The following is a 17596-nucleotide window of genomic DNA, read 5'->3' as shown; positions in this document are numbered from 1 at the left end:
GGAATTGGCGATGGCATGCATGAGGGTCAGCTTGACCAATCTTTGACCTGCCTAACTTAATTACCTGCTGCACAAACACACACATACTACACGGGGGACCACCTCACCCTCCCCCCTTTTCCTTAACCATTTTAATATATAATAAATATAATGTGTTAGATGAATTTGGTCTGATACCAAAAGACAGACCGGAAAAGGCCAAAATGTATTGGTTCTTTTTTTCTTTATAAAAAAAAAGAAAGAAAAATCAAGACGGTGAATGGTGTTGGATGATGAAAGTCCCACATCGGCCAATTCAGAAAATAATCATGAGTTTATAAGTGAGTAATACTAACTCCATTGATATGAGGCCTTTTTGGAAGCGGAAAGCAAAGTCATGAGAGTCTATGTTCAAAGTGGACAATATCATACCATTGTGGAGAGTCGTATTCGTGTTCGTCTAACAAATGGAACAAGAGATGCTTCCCTCCTTGCCACTGTCAGTTCTACAACTTGCTGTCATTTCATTTACATTTCTGCAACTTTCCTATCCTCCCCTCCATTCCCTCTCTCTCTCTCTTCTTTTTTGTTTTTTTACAAAATATATTTTTATTTGCACATTATATAATTATTTAGAAAAGAAAAAGAGAGAGGGGGACACGTGGAGAAGGCTGTCACAGTCAGGTGGTGGTAAAAGGAGGGGTGCGAATGGGGAGAAGACACGTGGATGGAGGAAAGACCAGTCAAAGTAGAGTAGAGTAGAGGAGAGGGAAGGTATAAAAAGAAAAATGGTTGTTCCTCAATATTTGTTTGCCTTTTTTGTCCCCTGGTTATTGCCTATTCCTTTTTCTTTTTCTTTTTTAATTTTTTCTATTTAATGCCCTTTATTATGTCCTTTACCCATTTCAAATCTCCCACTATTTCCACTCCAAAATTATAATTCTTCTCTTTTTAAACCTATATTTTTGGAATGAATTACCTTAATGATCAAGATCAAGAACAAAGGAACTCCGTTTTTTAAAATTTGTGGTTCAAATCAATCTATAAAATCACTTCATCAAGACTACTTTGAATGACTCTATCATGCAAATCTAAATACAAGAAATATAAATGAATGAGATTTCATAGCTTAAAAAGCATAATATAATATGTCTTTTTCATTTTAATATCCAAAATCTTCCTACTATAGCAACAACATAAATGACTATTTATAATCTTGAAAATAAACGTTTATGGTAACCTAGAACTAATTGAAAGGTTGTAACTTTATGGCCATCAATATCATAATAAGCATGGTTTGAATGTAACTTATAATCTTAAAAGAGTATTCTCTATAACTTGAAAAAAAATACAGGAAAACCTCCTTAAATCTAAACAACATATATGGATCTTGTCATCCACCATAAAATGTTTGTGGCATGATTAAGAGACCTTAAGGAAAAAATCTATTGGTAAGGATTATGGTGTTACAAATGTTTCAACTGAACCTATTATATGATCCAAGGTCAAGAAGATTCAACAATAATTCATTCTTAATCTACAAAATTGGATAGACTTGATTTAACATCTATTTTATGTGTTACAAGCTCATTCAAGAAAAGACTATTTTGGAGGTTTGTAAGTGAATATTTGCATGGTTGAAGTCATTAGTAGATGGAGTTACCACCTTTGATGTTAATATTAATTAAGAGCTTTGTATATAAATGCAACAACATCGTGAACTTGGGCGTGAAGAACTTTTTGATCATACGGATCTCTTTAAACACAAGTCACAACTCGCACACACCAAGAGCACACCTACAAGTCCACACGCACGCCCATGCTTGCCCACCGGCCACTTACACAAGCCCATGAGCGCGTGACGTCTGCCCATCTGCGTATGCAACAGCCCAGCCCCGTTCTCATGGGCATGTGTTTGTGGGTGAGAGGATGGGCCTGACCGCCTGCGGGTCTAGTGTGCACGGTTGTCCTTGTCTTCTTGTCCTTCATGCTTCGGGTGAGAAGTGCTCTTGGATTTGGCTTAGCTTCCACAATACATCGTACATATTTTTTCTTAAAATAAAAATGTTTACAAACTTGACTTGGACCTTAATCTTTTATTTCAAGATTTTGAATTTTAAATCGTGGCAAAATAAATAAATATAAATATAAAATATAGTAACTTGGAGTGAATAGTGTATTACCCACCTGACGATAAAAACTTTGGCTCATTCACAATTTCAATATCAATTGAATGGAAGGAACTAGGCCAAACATCATGTAATTTGGGAGCAAATGGTTAGGTATCGGTGATGTTAGACCAACTACAATCATTTTTCAACAAATAGATAGATTGTTCACTCATCTAAAAGGGAAGGTCGAAGATATCTTAATTCAAGTGAACAAATTCATATTTATAACAGATTTTATCATTTTGGATTATGAAGCAGACCATGATGTACCATTGTCTTGGGAAGATCATTTTTGAAAACCAGGAGAACATAGGTAGATGTCCACAAGAGAACAATAATGCTAAAAATGAATGATAAATAAATACTATTCAATGTCAATGTGTTTCTTTAATTAAGACTACATTAAATAACGTATGAATATGCATCACTTATGCATTACAAGCTTGAAATCTTTGTCCATGTTCAATCAATGTACAAGCAAGACAATGTACCCTTGCTTGAAGTTCAAAACCTCATAAGCTAACGAAAAAGATGGAAGATCAATAGACGGAAGAGGTGGAAGATGGGTTGGTGTTGTGCGAGGGAGGGAAATAAGATTATTTGTTTCATTAGGTCAATGATATTTGCGACATTTCTCAAAAGCCACCGACCCTAATGTGAACACTACCCGATTAAGTTGGACGTTTCGATTGGCGTAATACAATGCCATTCAAAGCGTTCGACGTTACACTTTCTCTCCATCTCTTTCTTGGGCTGCAGCATCATATACCATGGTGCGTTGCTCGAAATCCAGTCCCGATCTTCTTATCTGTATTGTTTTTGTTAAGATTTTTTCAATTTATTGTTCGATCTTGTCCTATTCTTGAATATGATGCGATCTTAGCGACCTTGAGGCCATGTTTGTTTATTATAATCTTCGTATATGTTGCATTCTCTGCTAGATTAGGTCAATTGTATGAGTTTTTGATATTTGGAACTTAGGTACAAATCTTTGATTTTGGTAGGAAATGAAAATTTGAGGGACTGCTTCTTTTGCCAACTTCTTCGATTTACGCTGTAAATTGGGTTTTGATTATTATGTCTCGTTTCCTTTGGTTTAAATTTGCAATCGCCATTGTAGGCAAGCTTATACAGAGGTGTTTCTAGGAAGGAAAAGCCTAAAGGACGTCATGGGTTAAATCCCCAAAAGAAGCAGGAGATTAAGGAAGCTTTTGAGTTATTTGATACTGATGGCTCTGGTGAGCAAATTGTTGCTTGTTACTGTTTTTTTGTTCGTGTATATGGATCAGTACTCAGTTGTCTGTCTGTTACTTTTGGGTAGGGACTATTGATGCCAAAGAGCTTAATGTGGCAATGAGGTAAGAATATATTACAATGGATCATGATACGACAGCCAAAAGATGATGAAATTTTAGGTGATTTATCTTTTGTGGCAGGGCTCTTGGTTTTGAGATGACTGAAGAGGTAACACCATGCCTCTAGGCCTATTAAAGTTACAAAGTCTTTTGGCACTTGTGCATTTTCCATTTTGTTGCATGTCTACCATTAGATAAGTTTTTTCAGAAATCATCAGTTTATTCATCTGTAGAACCCACCTTGATTCTTAACAATTTGGACTGATCTTTTATATCGTTACGATGAAGATTAATTTAAAATAGCTAATTCCTTTTTCCCTGTTATTGAGAATGCAAGCAGTAAGGGCGTAATGGTGGTGCTATGTCCTTCAGGGTGAATTGCCTGTTTATTTTTCAGAGCGAGAACCTTGACTTTCTTATTTTCTGCTATTAAGCCTTCGAAAGGCTGGTTTTTATGTTTTGGAGAAGGCTTTTTTGGTAGGATGTCAAATTTTCATAATGAAAAGGAAAGAATGAAGGACATACAAAAAACAAGTCCAAAAGATATAGGAGTCTGATATATACTAACTACAAAAAAGGACTCCAATCCGAAAAAACAAGACCATGACCATAATTATAAGAAGGCCTAGGGATCCATGCCTACAAGGAAGCATTAAACCTAACAAACTCCAAAACCTCCTTACTTGACATATTATTTTAAGTACGGAAAGAAAATCACCATAAAAAGATGAAGTTCTTCCTTTGGAAAATAGCGCATAAAGCCATATTAGCACAAGAGAAAATCTTAAAAGAAGGATGCCCTACATAACTCTATTTCCAAATTGGTGTCCATTCTTCGAGAAAGAAAATGAATCATAGAACCACTTATTTATGCAATACACATACGTTACGAATTTCTAAACTACGTTTCTCAATATATTTGAATGGCATCTCACATTAACTTGGGAGGTAAAGGATCTATTGGACATGACCTTAACGTACCATCCCTTCAAGAATGTAAAAGCCGTACTACGGAAAAACCTCATCATGGCTTTCGTTTGGAATCTATGGAGAGAAAGAAATCAAATACAAAATATTCGCGGAAAGTACACAAACTTATACAAAACTCTTCGACAATGATGTTTACCAAGCTATATCTTGGTGTAAACTGTCTAATATTTTTACTTCATATAGTTATACCTCCTTCATCGTAAATTGCGAAGTTCTTTTGTAAACATCATGGATATTACCTCCCTTTTGTAAATTTGAATCAACAATGACATTGTCGCTTTAAAGAAAAAAAAAAAAAAAAATCCTCCAAGAAGAATCCAGAAAAAGACTTAGAAAGGGAGCACCACGGTGATAACTTTAAATGAGTTGAATCAAATCTGTCAAGCCAAGAAAGATGTGAACTTTGTGAAAACCTCTGATTCCTTTCCCACTAAAGTTCTGAAAGAATAGCCTTAACCGCATTCCCTCAGAAGCTTGGTTTTTTGACTCATCAGAGGACCAATAAGAAGTCGATGAATATTTTTCTTCATACTATAAAACCCGCCGGATATTGAAAGTCCCAATAAGCTTGAACCAGCATGAGCTCGAGAAAGAACAAACAAAGAGAATGTGATTGAACGCTTCTCCTCTGAAAAACATAGAAAGAAAACTGAAGGCAGCAAGCTATGCAGAGGAAACTTTCTTTGCCAAACATCCAAAGAATTACGACTCCCATTGATCAAAATCCACGTAAAGATACTGGTTTTCTTTTGACTTTTAGAGTTCCATATAGCTGCCAGTAAAATTTTGTCCGTAGATGATGCTGAAGCCAAATAATATTCAAAGATTAAACTGAAAAGGTACCAGAAGGTTCAAGGGACCACCTTCGGGAATCGTCATTAAAACTCAGTGAAGCTGAAGAAAGTTTCAACAAATATGCTCCTCCTCAATCTCACTATTATCCCTTGGAACCTCTACACTACTTCTTCAAGAAGTCAATCTTATTCTTGTTCCTCCTTCCTCTAGCGTAATTGTTTAAGAAAGATGTGTTATTTTCTACATCCTTCGCCCATTGCACCTTACCCTTTTGTCTCAAGCTAGTATCCTCCCTTCTAATAATAATCTCGAAATCCCCCTTCAAGTAAGCTTGTTCCTCTGTTGTCCCTAGTCAAAACCCTACCTCCTCCAACCCATCAAGAACCTGATTTTTTTTCACAATCTCTGATTTTCTTCTCCTAAAATCCGCAGAATGGCAATTCCACTCTTGAAGGGCATTCTTGACTTCTCAATTTTCCAAGGAAGCAAAAATCTTCCTATCTTCTATCAATCCTCACATCCCACCACGAGGACAAGGAAGCCTTAAAAGAGGGTTGGGACAACCACATTTTGTCAAAACCTAAATGGACTCATACCCGATGCATTACTACCAGAGTTAAGACCAACAGGTCAATGATTGGAAGTAAACCTTGGCCCTAGCCCATTTAGGATTCGGCAAAATCTCCACCCAAGCGTTGGAAAACTGAAACCTGTCAACCTACAATTAACCTCTCCTTCACTCATCCAAACCTTGTAAGTTTTCCATTTTCCAACAGGGTCTATAAGATCGCAATCTTAATGAGCCTGTTAAAATGTGTCATAGATCTCATTGCTCTCCCCCTGTTAGATTTTCATAAGGATATCTAGTCAATTAAAGTCCCCTGCTAGACTCACTCTAGAACCCCTTGCAAGCCCCAAAAGACCACCCAAATTCTCCCAAAGTGCCTTCTCACTGCCGTGACCCAACCCACCCCCAAGTTAGGAAACTCAAAAGCCACTAGAATAGTTAAAACACCTCTCACCACCTGTGAATCCTTGATAGCTTAACCATCCCATAACACCAAAATGCCCCCATCGGACTCTAGCCCCTCGCTTCCCACGTCTGTCGTCCCAATGACTCTAATAAGCTGGCAGAATTACTTCTCACGTTCAGTTTCCACCAAAATAGCAACATCAAAATGCTTCCATAACAACTCTTTTACTAACTTCCTTTTCTCCCTGCCCCTTGGCATTCCAAAACAAATCTTCCATTGAGAACCCTATACATCCCAGACATCCAACAATTCCTTCTTCCTTTCCTAATTTAACCCCACACTTGAGGTTCCTTAACTCTCCAACTTTTTCTTTCCTTTTGCTTTAGCCAGCCCTCTCCCTCACCATAATGGAATTAATAATTGGGACGAGCTTTTAGTTACCTTTCATGCTCCTTCATAATTCTGTATGTCTTTTATTCTAGGCTTCCTTCATATTACCCTTAGTTGGAAAGTACAATTATAAAAATTAACAATTAAATGCAGGAACTTGTTTGAATATCAATAATCTAATTACTTTGATCTGACTTAAAGATTCGATCATGTGACGACTATAATGCTGATTAACATTAGATTGATTTCTTGTTGCCCATTCCAGCAAATCAGACAAATGATTGCAGATGTAGACAAGGATGGAAGTGGTGCCATTGATTATGATGAATTTGAATACATGATGACAGCAAAAATTGGAGAGAGAGACACTAAGGAGGAACTTATGAAAGCATTTCACATTATTGACCATGATAACAATGTGAGGTCTTGATCTTTTAGATGATAGGGATCCAGATGGCTATGCTTTCTAAAAGAAGTGAACTATAAGTTTACTTATTATTTATTTTTAATGTAGGCGCTGTTACTGAGAAAAAGTATATGCAGTTTCACATTTAAAATTTGCTAAGAGAATTTTGAAGAATCTAATTTGCTACCACATTTTATGCTTCCTATCTTTAGTTATTCAAACATGTTGTAACTATAACCGAATTGCCCTTACATTTTCATATTATTTTCCCTGAATTTAGGGGAAGATATCTGGAAATGACATCAAGCGTATAGCAAAGGAGCTGGGTGAGGCCTTCACTGACAAAGATATTCAAGATATGATTGAAGAGGCTGACCGTGATCGTAAGTCACCTTTATCTTTAATCACATTTTCTTTTGAGGTTTACTGTCAAGATTTTATCCTTTTCATGTCTGCCCAAAACAATTTTGTTTTTTGGTGTTATGTGTCAACTTTTGATATTCTTTTGTCTTCAATTACCAATAGCTAAAAGTACCATTTTAGTCCTTAAATTTTGGGTTCAATTCAATTTTTGTCTTCGTAATTTCAAACGTTCAATTTTAGTCTATTATGTATACTCTCAATAATGCTTAAAATTAGTTCCTTTGGTTAGTTTATTGTTAATTTTTCTAAAAACAATTTAGTCTCTATTGACCTTATATAATTTTTGAAATATGTTCACATTGTGTCTTTTTTCATTCACATATCTCTAGGCTTCTCTATTTTGTAGTGTATCTACTTATGATGGTTACTATGTTCTCATTTTTTAGGTTTTTTGATATGGACTTGGTTATGTATGCTCATCTAATAGGGGTATCTGGTAATCATATTTATGTTGAAGTAGAGACAGAGGTGGCAATGCCACTACACTAACACTCGGTCAATTCTAGAGAGTTGTTTTTGCCTAAAAGCGCACACTAGGCAATATAAACCCATACGATTTCCATCCTAGCTAACTTTCACTCGACTTCTACTTTTACTCTTTCTATTTTAAACATTGACCATAGGTGGTTTCCTTTTATTCATTCTAGGTTAAACATTCATTATAGGAGTTTGAACATTACCATCAGGGCCAAACGAGACCTTGTCCCCAAGGTCAAACCGAGGGAATTGATGCTGAATTATACTCATAGGTTTCCCAAGAAGCATCTTCATCTGTGTAGGACTAGAATTGAACTGGAATTTTCCATGTACTTGTGTCTCCAGTAGGACGAATGTGTAAAATTTTTCCTGGTTCAAGGATCCAATTACAATCTTCACATGCCATTTCTGAAAGTATCCTCCATGACCTCATCAAGGTTGTTTAACGAGGCCGAGAACCTTTCAAGCTCCTCACAATACTCATCCACCATGCCCATTTGCTTCTCTGTCAAGAACCATTCGCACAACCATCCCTTTTGGATGATAAAAAAATGCTTGAACAACCGTGAATTAAAATTTTACCACTGTCAATGGTCAATGTTTTTGTACTCACTAGTACCAATCCAAGGCTATGCCCTCAAAACCTATCACAAAAGCGGCAAGTTTCTCAGGTTCGATCAACTTATGAATTTCAAAATACCTTTTGGCTCGAATTAGCCATCCGTCGGGATCATCTTTGGACAAAATCAATCTCTACCTTCAATTTATGTTGATATGGCTTCTCCTTTGGGATTTTTGAAACTTCTCCTGTTCCATGAATACCCTCAGAAGTCATTCTTTCACTGTCGCCTGATCAAGCCTTCTTCTGCAAAGAATATTCTACCATAGACTCGATAACAACTCCCTGCCCTCCGACTTGGGCTGACAATAGAGCAATCATGTTTTGTTGATTTCCTACTGAAAACTCTCTCAATATATAGCAACATGTGTCCTATCGAATCTCCAATCTTGTAATCTCTTAATAGCTCCTTTTTGAACTCATTCAACCTTCTCTTCCAGTTGTTTTTGCATCAATGTCTTACCCTTTCGTAGAGGGAAGAAGCTATGATACCAATTTGATAGGCATAGAGGAATATTATTTATGTGAAAGTAGAGATAGGGCTTATCTCTCCCAAAAGCGCTCCACTATTCCCAAGATAACAGACTCTAGCTACTAGATTAGCTATACAAACCAGCACAATTCCCATCCTCACTTTCACTTAGTTTCCTCTTTACCCTTTCTATTATACAACATTAATCATAGAAGATTTCCTCTTATTCCTTGTATTGTAAAAATTCATTAGGTCTATTATCATCATGGAAGGAAAGCAGTTTAGTTGGATTTGTTAATATGCAGGTGATGGTGAAGTGAATGCTGATGAGTTCGTTAGAATGATGAGGAGAACCACATATGGATTCTAGAGGTCAAATTCTTAGCAGAACGTGTATCCATCCCTGCGAGGCATGACTATGGTAAGTGCAGTTGTGAGAATAAGAGACATGCCAAGTATATTGTTGTTCGTATGTTTATAAATGTAAGATTTTAAACTTCGGAGTTATTGAATATATTTTGTTATTTTTAGTTTGAATTTTGTGTAATGCTAATGATTGGCACAGTACAATAAAGGGGAAGCTGAGAAATATATACGAAAACCCTTTCGAGGACGATGGGATAAATATCATTTTGACGAAATTAGTTGAGAGATGGAAATACGAAAAATGGTAACAAACAAAAATAAAGCTTCAATCAAACAAAAATTTAACTTCTTAATCTATATGCAAAATATCTACTAAATGCTTCATTGAGTGATGTTGTTGCTTAACCCGAGTTGAAGTGTTTGCAAAAGTGGTTAGGGGCGAACTACGGAAGCTCTTGAAGGGAAAGGAATGTAATGAAAATTTTATTTAGGGTAACATTTGCTGCCACATTCTCAAACACGAGATAGAACTTGAATGTGTATATTATTGTTGTATGAAATTTTGGTTGATCTTCTATATTACATAGATTTAAGTCGCGTTGTTATAATAATCAATATGAGATAGGTTCTATTTATTTTTTTATATTCTAGTTCAACTACATTTAGAAGTAGAGGATTCAAACCCATGAACCCGGCTTTATGCATTTTGAATACTTTTTGTTTGGGGCCATTTACTATATACTTCTAATATTCCACTCACAAGTCATACCGATGAAGAGAAAATACAAACAACATTAGAAAGGGATTGCTTGGTAGATTGTGTATCGAGTTATATTTTGGTCAAATCAAGTTTGAATTTGACGGGGAAGATCATGTAATAATTTGTAAACTATATATCATTATAATAGTTATTTCACCTAGTTAAATAACTTCTGACTACACGTTATTTTAAACATTTTTATCCAGAATATCGTACTGAGTTCATGCATACATATGATATCATTCTTAGACTACATGCATCTTTAATTAGACATGTTAAAGAGACCAAAATCTCAGCCAGAAAAATGGTAAATTAGTGGGAATTCTTTTTTGTGTTCATATCAATATGTAAGCCGTTGGCTGTAAAATATACATCAAAGCCCCCTTGTTTCTCTAAATGTTGACACAGTTGCGAAAAGCTTAATTATACAATACAATACAAGCCATGCATTTAAAAAGCCTATTTTTCAGACTAGACGTTTTCAGAAGCCATTTCCACGGTAGCAAAGATTCTTGTTGGTTAAATAATAAGAAGCACAAAGCATTATTTAAGAATCCAAAAAAAGAAAAAGAAATAAAAAAATGTAAACAAATATGATGGGTTATATTACCATGGAGCAGAAACTTCTTCCAGGAACTTGGACTTATACACCTCAGCTTTTGACTCTAAGCCATCAATGGCAGCTCCAAATTTATCACAAGCTTCCTTCAACTCAACAAGCTTTGTCTCAATGTTTCTGATTTCATCATGCACATGCACTTGGTCATTTTTAGCATCTACCAGCGTTCTTACATCCAACGCATTTTCCGACTCATAAGCAAGATTCGCCAGCCTATGGAGACGATTACGTAAGAACCCAACATTCATACCGAAGAGCTGAAAGGCTCGGAGGGTTTTGTCCCATGAAGAAAACTCCTCCCGTGAAGTAGAGAGGTCGCAAGCTTTAATGGCGTTGGCGATGGTTATTGTTTCGGAAATAACTCCGGTGACTAAGTTGCGGTTCATGCCTGGGATGAGATTTTCATGGAGAAACATGTCCTGACTGCAGCAAAGTTTATAATACCTTTTCCGCAGGTCTCTTGGCAGTTCTGCATTTATCGATATCCCATCGATTACAATGTTGAAGTCCTCGAAGCTTTTGACTTTCTTAAATGGCACCGCAGGCTGATAGAAGCTGAAAACCTCCACTATTTCTGAGACAACCTCTTCACTGGTATGTTCAGAATGCCCTGCTGCTACCTGCTGCCTTGGTCTTGACCTCAATGGGCTTGGATTTCTCTGCCTTTCAGTCGTGTCGGGTACAGCAGACTTCACTCGTTTCTTGAGCGAAATGTCGCCAGCCGCGTCTCCCTTATTTTCAGTATCTTTTCCTGTAGTTGACAAATGTTCAAGAGAATTGGGAATTGAACATGTACAAATTTGAAAATGGTATGAACAGAGTATCAGCGAATGGGCTTACCTGCATCACTTTGTTTAGTGTGAGACTCCAAATTTAGTAGGCCAAGGGTACCATCCATTTCTGTCACATCACATGTCCTTATAACATAAACCTACAGTAGAAGTAAATTATTGGGAGGCAACAAATAAGGCATTGGTCATTAATAACCAAAAAAGGCACGCTAAAACACTTCGAAATGTCCACTTGCTGTGTAAAAAGTTTACTCAAGTCAGTTCAAGTCTAATTGTGTTTGATTCTGGACTCATAAGCCATAACAAATGTAGTTCAGAATCGAATTTTGAACAGTGAGAAAAGAAATATAAGTGAAATCTAATCAGTAAAGGAATTTTCAACTGCAACCGTATAAGGATTTTTGTAGAACTATAATATTAATTGTTAAAGAAATCTTAAGGCAGAACTTGATAATCATTTAATATTTAATTTTTCTTATCACTTCTCTTCTTTTAAGAAAGAATTTGAATTTTTAGCCAAGTTCCAAAATGAAAAACAAGTTTTTGAAAATAATTTTTTAGTTTCCAAAACTAGATAGTAGTATATTAGACTTACCTGGCTCTTCTGTTAGCCTTTCAATAAAAAACCAAGGCCTAAAACTTGAAGATTTAAAAAGTTGATTAAGAACCAGAATGTTTTTGCCAGGGTATGATGAGGATGATTGATTCTAGATGAATGTTACTAACAAATATCCCAAAAATTAACTCAAATTTGATATGGATCGCCGGGAAGAAGTCTGCTACTCGAACCTAGCACTGTAGTTTTCTCATCTCAATATTCATATTAAACGCATGATAAAAAGTTGATATCCCTGGTCCAACAAAATAAAGGAGTTCATACATCAAGTGACATTCAAATGATTAACTTCTCAAAAAGGAGCTACCATCCGTTCATTCCCAAATCTGGTTAAACCAAAAAAAATTATCTTCTACAACATGGACCGAATTTTGAGGTCCAAATTAGTCATCCTGTCTGTCTATCTGATTAATATAGTTGATGTGTTTTATTCTGTTTTTTAACACAGAGTTCAACAAGTTGATGAACATCATACGCTATATAATGAAAAAATTCAAGATATTACCTTAAATTTGGTGGGCGCTACTAGTTGAAAGACAAGAACATCACCCTCAAGTAACTTGTGTGCAGCAGAAAATTGTCTCCATCCAGCACTCAACCCCGTCTTATGTGCGATATATTTTACTTGAAATTGTCTCCCAGCTTCATTTTCCAAGATCATTGTACTATCTCTTACTGGCAAGTATGACTTGCAGAATACCGCAGGAAGCCCCTGTTATTTAACAATAAAACACAAAATATTACTTTACTAACTAAAGAATTCAACTTAAAACCATGTATTTTTTACTAAGCCTACCATCCAAAAACAGCTAGCAACATGTGATCTGACCAATGACTTCACGAAGCTAGGAAATTCCTGTTCCAATTTTGATCGAACCTCAAGTGCTCGCATCACAGCGGACGATTTAAATTCCCCAGGTGAGCATTGCTCCTCATATGCTGCCTTGTTTTGCTCAAAGCTTGAAAAACAAGAACATTAAATGATAGGTGTGTTATGTGGATGCATGGACAATTATGCGTGCATTACACCAAATTGAACTGTCACAAAACATAGGCCATTATCCACCTACCTCATAAACTTCCCTCCAGGACCCGTTACAGCCTGCTCAAGCATCCACAAGAATTTTGGATCAGTGGGATCCTCAAAGTCCAACACTAATTATAATGATCACAAGTTGCAACAGAACAGAGAAGAGAGTATCAAACAGGTTCACAATGCAATTCAGTGATATGTGTTCGATGAAAAGAAAAGTGTCACTTCGGCTAATTTATGGAATGATCATGGGTTTATAATCTAGGAACACTATCTCCATTAGTATGATGCTTTTTGGGAAAGTCCAAAGCAAAGCCATGAGTGCTTATACTCAAAGTGGACAATATCATACTATTGTGGAGAGTCGTGTTCGTTTAACATGGCATCAGAGCTATGCCCTAAACTTAGCCATGTCAATAGAATCCTCAAATGTCGAACAAAGGACTCCAAATGGCGGCTCCTCAAAGGCATAGTAAAAAATGACTAAGACTCCAAAAGAAAAGGAGTCGAGCCTCGATTAAGGGGAGGTGTATTTTGTTCGAGGGGAGGTGTACTTTGTTCGAGGGGAGGTGTTGGATGAAAAAAAAAGTCTCACATCAACTAATTTAGGGAATGATCATGAGTTTATAATCTAGGAATACTATCTCTAATAGTATGAGGCCGTTTGGGGAAGCTCAAAGCAAAGCTATGAGAGCTTATGCTAAAGTGGACAATATCATACGACTGTGGAGAGTCGTGTTCATTGAACAATATACTCCTGTCATTATTTTGATCTGTCTTATATCATCCATAATACAGGACATTCCATTTTATAAACCAGTAATAATTAATATTGGGGAAAACAGAACACCGTGAGAAAAAAATTCTAGCTCCATTAACCGATATAAAACTACATCATAAACATTCGGAAGAAATGAATCTCCCCTCTTCATGTCCTGAAGTGTTCTGCGATCATCATCATTATATTTTTACTCGACAACTCTATTCACGTCTTAGAATTCCAATTTGATTCCTCGATTAGATAAAATCAGATTTCTTCAGACAAGACATCTCCAGAGAGGTAATGCATACAAGAATGTTTCAGATAATTTATCTCCCTCCTAATACATATAAAGGAAATGAGACACGAAAAACAAAGGGAGTCTCACATGGCTAGTTTTCCAATCCGCAAGTCTCTGTTTAACCTTCTGAAGCATCGGATTGTCCTCCATTTGCTTCCGCGTTTTACCCTAGGACCAATGCGTATCACCTATTGTTAATCTTAATGACAGAGGATCATAACCAGAAATTAAATCTCAGAACGATCAAAATGATTCCGTTCAGTTCATATCGAGAAAGGAATACAGACCGAGGAGGAAGCAAGCCTGTCCCGGGGGTTCCTGGACAACTGAGCAAGCGTCATGTCCCCGTCGTCGTCCTCCACCTCGAGCACCGCGGCCACAGAAGATCTCAAGGATACGGAGTTTTTACCAGTGCCTTCATACTCCATTTGGCTTGGAGAAGATCAACCATCCATGGCCGTTAAGCATCGCGATTGTGCAACAAACAATGCGTGAGAGGGGAACCCAAATGGAGAAAATCAACCAGAAGAAGTAGGTCCACCTCTGAAATAGAAAACGAAATTTCGTTGTTGATCTTATATGTTGGACGCGGTGGGATCGACGGACGGTGCTGGTTTGTTAGAGAGTTAGTTATTGGCGTTGGATATGTCCTCCGTACCCGTATGCAAGGGGACGAAATCCCTAAGCAACTATATAATTTATAATATACCTCAGTTCCCTAAGCAAAACCTTGAAAGCTTATTATGCATCTATATTAAAAAATAATAATAATAAAAAAATAAAATAAAAAATATTTGTGGCGGAATTACATGAAACCTGCAGCGGATCACACCCACACCCAGAAGAACTCACCGTCCTTGCAATCATAACAAATGCAACAGAAAGCAACACTTTTTTCTTTTCTTTTCAGTAAATAAATAAATAAATAAAACAAATTTCTTATTATTTAAAAAAAGAAGAAAAGGCGTCCGATTTTTGTTTCGTCTCCCACATCGGCCCGCCCATATCAGGGAATCTAATTCCATGTGCAACTTTATCCTTCTCTTTTTACATATAGCTATCCCTACACCCCCAATGCCACCAAACCTCGCCACTCAAAATAATAATAATAATATATATAAAAAAGAAAACAAAATAAATTAAACTCACAATAATGGAATCAACCAGGACCAGGACCAGGACCAGTACCAGTACCAGTACCGCCCCTCTCTCTACACATTGATTACGTATATACAGTATAACAGACAGACAGATTTTTGTTTTTGTTTCTTAAACAGTATGTGCATGGCCAAGATAGAATACAAAAGAACATGAAATGAAGAGAAGAAGAAAGAGCATAAGAAACAAAATTTATGTAAGCAGAAGGACAAATGAAAGGGGAGTTTCTAATGTGTCAAATTTAAATTAGAAATAAATGAAATCAGGAGGAATTTTCAGACTGGGAATCGTACTAAGAATCTTTTTTTGTGCCATTCTTCCTGATTCTCTAACGAATTTACAATTTCTTTTTTTCTTCCCTCTGAACAATCGTACGAACAACAAATTAACTTGGGTTTCTACTTTTACACGATGATTGTGCAAACGCTAACTGTACAAAATTTGAAGCAAGCAGAGAAAAGGAGGAGAAGGAAGTCTACAAAGAAAGGTAGAATTGAATGATGATTAGTACGTACTAATTATGGAGGATTAAGCTAAAATATGAGTGTGTTCACAGAAAGGTGTTCTTCAGTTTGTTTTCTCTTTTATGGCTTTAATCGAATCCATTCGTAACGTCCTTCCAACGGAACGTCCTCTACAATGTCGTAATTATACCTGCAATTGTGATCATAATTCCTTTTCAAACTCTGTTAATTTCTTCATAGCTAGAACAAAAATTGAAGAACCTAGGGCGGCTCCGTTTAACTTACTTCTCTGCGAAACGTTTCTGGATTTTTTTCTCGGCGGCGGTGAAGAATTCTTCGAGCTCCGATTCCGCTGGCTTCTTCATTGAAGACGACGAAGATACATTGCCGGAAGTTGCGTTGGTTTTCACTGCCAGAGACTCCATATCGCCGGACATCGTTGATTGGAAATGGCTAGACGGAGTCGTTTCTCTCCTGTAAGAAGACGAAAAAGAAGAATGGAGTGTGAAGAAGATTTATGCGACTGTAATCGCGAACTGTGTATTTATGAACGAAAGAGAGAGGGAGAGGGAGAGGAGGAGAGAGGAAATAAATTCACAAACGGAAACAATTCATTAATTAGTTTAATGGAGGTCAAGTCCGTTTCTAAACACTCTTTCTTCGAATTTTGAATTCAAAAAAAAAAAAAAAAAAAAACAGTTCGAGATTATCAGTAGGAAATTAAGAAGTTCGTGCGATATTAAAAACCTTTCTCTGCTAGATTTGTACGCGATTCCATGTTCATCTTTTTCCTCATCCTGCAAAAAGTATTATGAACAACAAAATTTTCAAAAACACAAAATGAAATAAAAAAAAAAATAGAAAACTTCAGAATTCACAAAAACAAACAAAACAAACAACTCCAAATCTATTTAGCGTTCAAAAGTGTCACCTCCAGATCTACAAACTTGCTACTCTCCTCAACAACCTCACTGCAGCCATTACTTGAGCAGCAAAAAGCGGACGCATCGTCATCGGAGATAGGACTAGTAGAGCTCCTCTCCTCCGTCGACGTCGTGCTCGGCCGCCGGAGAGAACTCTCCACCGGCAAAACAAGGCGGCGTCTCCGTCTCGGGAGCCTGACAAACGACGTCGTGGCGGTGGAGAAGTGAAAGTCAGTTCCAGCGGTGATCTGCCTCTTGTTAGCGGAAGTGGAGGTGGAGGAATGCGGCACATCCTCCAAATCAGGTGGAGGTCTGGTAGTCCTCCTGACGTCCACCTCCATGACTGCAATCTCTGCAACTGCTCTACATTTCCTCACCATCTGAATTTGTGATGCGTCTTAGAATTGGTTGGTGTGATTTTGGTGGCTCAAGAGTACGGAAAACAGAGAGAGTGGAAGAGAGCCGGAGATGGAGATGGAGAGAGATAAAGAGACTGCGTGTGTGAGTGACTGTCTCTCAGACGGTGATGCTGATGGTGAGACTGATGACGACCTTTCCGTTCAACCCTTCGGAATTGCCTTTTTATTTTCCCTAAATTTTAAAAATTGTAATATCTCTGACTATATTTATTTAGTAAATTCTCTCTAATATGTATTATTTAATAGATTTATAATTCCGCTTGAATTAATTTTTTTTTCTTTATCGTAAATTAGGGTAGAACTCGGACACCCCCCCCCCCCCCCCCCCCCCCCCC

General features: G+C 37.0%; 3 protein-coding genes across 3 annotated transcripts; 1 reads left to right on the top strand and 2 right to left on the bottom strand.

Moving 5' to 3' along the window:
- Window positions 1-2653: 2653 nt before the first annotated feature.
- LOC111499703 (probable calcium-binding protein CML20) lies at window positions 2654-9664 on the top strand. Its single transcript, XM_023151335.1, has 7 exons — window positions 2654-2923; window positions 3271-3388; window positions 3472-3508; window positions 3587-3614; window positions 6920-7072; window positions 7341-7443; window positions 9357-9664. Exons 1-7 carry the CDS (start codon window positions 2921-2923, stop codon window positions 9419-9421), a joined length of 507 nt encoding a protein of 168 aa, XP_023007103.1. The 5' UTR covers window positions 2654-2920; the 3' UTR covers window positions 9422-9664.
- Window positions 9665-10668: 1004 nt separating this feature from the next.
- LOC111499932 (B3 domain-containing protein Os01g0234100-like) lies at window positions 10669-15123 on the bottom strand. Its single transcript, XM_023151661.1, has 8 exons — window positions 15107-15123; window positions 14585-14986; window positions 14385-14465; window positions 13274-13305; window positions 13000-13162; window positions 12709-12915; window positions 11637-11727; window positions 10669-11547 (listed from the first exon to the last, which is right to left on the bottom strand). The coding sequence occupies exons 2-8, from the start codon at window positions 14723-14725 to the stop codon at window positions 10784-10786; spliced, it is 1479 nt and encodes a 492-aa protein (XP_023007429.1). The 5' UTR covers window positions 14726-14986; window positions 15107-15123; the 3' UTR covers window positions 10669-10783.
- Window positions 15124-15676: 553 nt separating this feature from the next.
- Window positions 15677-17439, bottom strand: LOC111499589 (cyclin-dependent kinase inhibitor 7-like). The gene is made up of 4 exons (XM_023151185.1): window positions 16851-17439; window positions 16667-16716; window positions 16205-16393; window positions 15677-16109 (listed from the first exon to the last, which is right to left on the bottom strand). The coding sequence occupies exons 1-4, from the start codon at window positions 17220-17222 to the stop codon at window positions 16040-16042; spliced, it is 681 nt and encodes a 226-aa protein (XP_023006953.1). The 5' UTR covers window positions 17223-17439; the 3' UTR covers window positions 15677-16039.
- Between the last annotated feature and the right edge of the window lie 157 nt (window positions 17440-17596).

The sequence above is a fragment of the Cucurbita maxima genome, unplaced genomic scaffold (assembly GCF_002738345.1).
Source record: "Cucurbita maxima cultivar Rimu unplaced genomic scaffold, Cmax_1.0 Cma_Scf00027, whole genome shotgun sequence".
Lineage (NCBI taxonomy): Eukaryota > Viridiplantae > Streptophyta > Magnoliopsida > Cucurbitales > Cucurbitaceae > Cucurbita > Cucurbita maxima.
Note: the sequence above shows the minus strand (reverse complement) of the source record. Positions and strands in the feature narration are given on the sequence as shown.

Excerpts from the sequence above, each read along its gene's own strand:
- LOC111499703 (XM_023151335.1), top strand. Across the intron at positions 3,389-3,471 it reads ATTTGATACTGATGGCTCTG|GGACTATTGATGCCAAAGAG; the intron begins GTGAGCAAATTG and ends ACTTTTGGGTAG. Across the intron at positions 3,509-3,586 it reads GAGCTTAATGTGGCAATGAG|GGCTCTTGGTTTTGAGATGA; the intron begins GTAAGAATATAT and ends CTTTTGTGGCAG.
- LOC111499932 (XM_023151661.1), bottom strand. The coding sequence starts at position 14,725 with ATGGAGTATGAAGGCACTGGTAAAAACTCCGTATCCTTGAGATCTTCT. Across the intron at positions 12,916-12,999 it reads TTGCTAGCTGTTTTTGGATG|GGGCTTCCTGCGGTATTCTG; the intron begins GTAGGCTTAGTA and ends GTTAAATAACAG. Across the intron at positions 11,728-12,708 it reads TAGCGCCCACCAAATTTAAG|GTTTATGTTATAAGGACATG; the intron begins GTAATATCTTGA and ends CTTCTACTGTAG.
- LOC111499589 (XM_023151185.1), bottom strand. The coding sequence starts at position 17,222 with ATGGTGAGGAAATGTAGAGCAGTTGCAGAGATTGCAGTCATGGAGGTG. Across the intron at positions 16,394-16,666 it reads TACAAATCTAGCAGAGAAAG|GAGAGAAACGACTCCGTCTA; the intron begins GTTTTTAATATC and ends GTCTTCTTACAG. Across the intron at positions 16,110-16,204 it reads CAGAAACGTTTCGCAGAGAA|GTATAATTACGACATTGTAG; the intron begins GTAAGTTAAACG and ends TCACAATTGCAG.